Source organism: Phascolarctos cinereus, unplaced genomic scaffold (genome assembly GCF_003287225.1).
Source record: "Phascolarctos cinereus isolate Bilbo 61053 unplaced genomic scaffold, phaCin_HiC Scaffold_3;HRSCAF=262, whole genome shotgun sequence".
Taxonomy (NCBI): Eukaryota; Metazoa; Chordata; class Mammalia; order Diprotodontia; family Phascolarctidae; genus Phascolarctos; species Phascolarctos cinereus.
The window spans coordinates 174740096-174742148 of record NW_027555736.1 but is presented as its reverse complement, the minus strand read 5'-3'; the positions used below and the strand labels follow the sequence as shown (position 1 = coordinate 174742148).

The 2053-nt window shown below is 40.6% G+C and overlaps 1 protein-coding gene across 1 annotated transcript; it reads left to right on the top strand.

Annotated features, from left to right (window-relative positions):
• The first annotated feature begins 698 nt into the window (after window positions 1–698).
• On the top strand, window positions 699–1661 carry LOC110205205 (olfactory receptor 11G2-like). The gene has a single exon (XM_020981592.1). It carries the CDS (start codon window positions 711–713, stop codon window positions 1659–1661), a length of 951 nt encoding a protein of 316 aa, XP_020837251.1. The 5' UTR covers window positions 699–710.
• The last annotated feature ends 392 nt before the right edge of the window (window positions 1662–2053 follow it).

Below are 2053 nucleotides of genomic sequence, written 5' to 3'. Positions count from 1 at the left end.
AAATCAAATGTCAAATGTCATAATATGTCACAATAGTATCACTGGTGATGCTATTCAAATAAAAAAAAAAGAGTTTAGGCAAACTTTTCCCCCAACTTTCAGGAGATGGAGCTCTATAGCTTCTCATATAAAATCAATAACTGATGTTCATACAGGTTGTCCTGAAAGTCTTAGTGCTGTTTTAAGCTTTAATGCTTGAAAATTGCATTGAGTTTGGGGCATCCTGTTTAGAATTTGAAGCTTGAAAAGTACTTCAGGGGCAGCTAGGTGGCACAGTGGATAGAGCACTGGCCCTGAAGTCAGGAAGACCTGAGTTCAAATCTGGCCTCAGACCAAACACTTGACACTTACTAGCTGTGTGACCCTGGGCAAGTCACTTAACCCCAACTACCTTAAAAAAAAAAGTACTCCATATGTATTATTTCATTGGACCTCCCAACAACCCTGAGACTAAAGTTATTATTATCCCCATCTTACCAATGAGTGTACTGAGGCTCAGAAAAGCTAAATGATTTGCCCATGGCCACACAGCTAGCAAGTGTCAGAGGAGGAATCCAAATCCGTATCTTCTAATATGCTACAGACTATAACACATTGCCTCTATAGAGATTGAAACTTCCCTCCCAATCTACTAATCTATTTATCAGTAAACCCTTTTACTTATCAATAAAACAAATTTTGTGTCTTGTTTTGTTTTAGTTTATGGGCAAATGAATATTTATAGCATCCACAACACCTCCAAAAACATTGCTGGTTTCATCCTCCTTGGGTTCCCTTGTCACAGAGAGAACCAGCTCCTCTTCTTCTCACTGTTATTAATCATCTATATTCTAACTCTTTTGGGAAATGGAGCCATCATCTGTGCAGTAGTCTGGGATCAGAAACTCCAAACACCAATGTATATACTCCTGGCCAACTTCTCATTCTTGGAGATTTGGTATGTTACTACCATCATCCCTAACATGTTGGTCAACTTCCTCTCTGAGACCAAGGTCATCTCCTTCTCTGGCTGCTTCCTCCAATTCTACTTTTTCTTCTCTTTGGGTATCACAGAATGCTTTTTTCTAGCAATTATGGCCTTGGACAGATACTTAGCCATCTGCTGGCCTCTGCATTATCCAACCATCATGACAAGACGTCTCTACATCAACCTGATGATCAGTTGCTGGGTGCTTGGCTTCCTCTGGTATCTGGTTCCCATCATTATCATTTCTCAGATGTCCTTCTGTGATCCTAAGATTATTGACCACTTTGTCTGTGACTCTGGGCCACTGTTAGCTCTCACATGCACCCGACTCCCTATGATGGAACTCACTTGTTCCACCTTGAGTTCTTTGAACCTCTTTGTCCCTTTTGGGTTCATCATGGGGACTTATGCCCTTGTCCTGAGAGCTGTACTGAGAGTCCCTTCTGTAGCAGGTCGGCAAAAAGCCTTCTCCACCTGTGGTTCCCACTTAGCTGTGGTGTCACTGTTCTACGGATCTGTGATGATGATGTATGTGAAGCCAGCTTCAGGGCATGATTCTGGGACCCAGAAGATTGTGACCCTCTTTTATTCTGTTGTCACCCCATTCTTAAACCCTATGATCTACAGCCTTAGGAATAGGGAAATGAAGGAAGCCCTGAGGAAAGTTCTGGGAAAAGGAGAATTCAAATCTTAATGTAAGAGACCCTTCAGGGACAACCTATGTCTTTAACATTCTCCTCAAGTGAAAGAGCAAGAACAATTGATTTCTTTGCATACCCAGTTACTAATCTCATTACTTTTCTAACCATGATATAACTTGCCCAGGATTACATAATAAGTCTATCTCAGAAGAGGGACATGAATCCAGGTCTTCATGGCCTTGAGGCCAGGTCATTGTCCATTAAACCATCTTTTCTCTCAGTCTTCTGACTACAGCAGTCAATTGTGTTTCTGGGGCTAAAGAAGACATAAAACACTAAGTATTTTCAGCAAAAGTATAGTGTGTCCAAATCAGTATGTAATGTGTAATTGTGCTCTCCATAATTTAAAAAATTGTATAATATCTGAGAATATAATGTAAAATGA

Excerpts from the sequence above, each read along its gene's own strand:
- LOC110205205 (XM_020981592.1), top strand. The coding sequence starts at position 711 with ATGAATATTTATAGCATCCACAACACCTCCAAAAACATTGCTGGTTTC.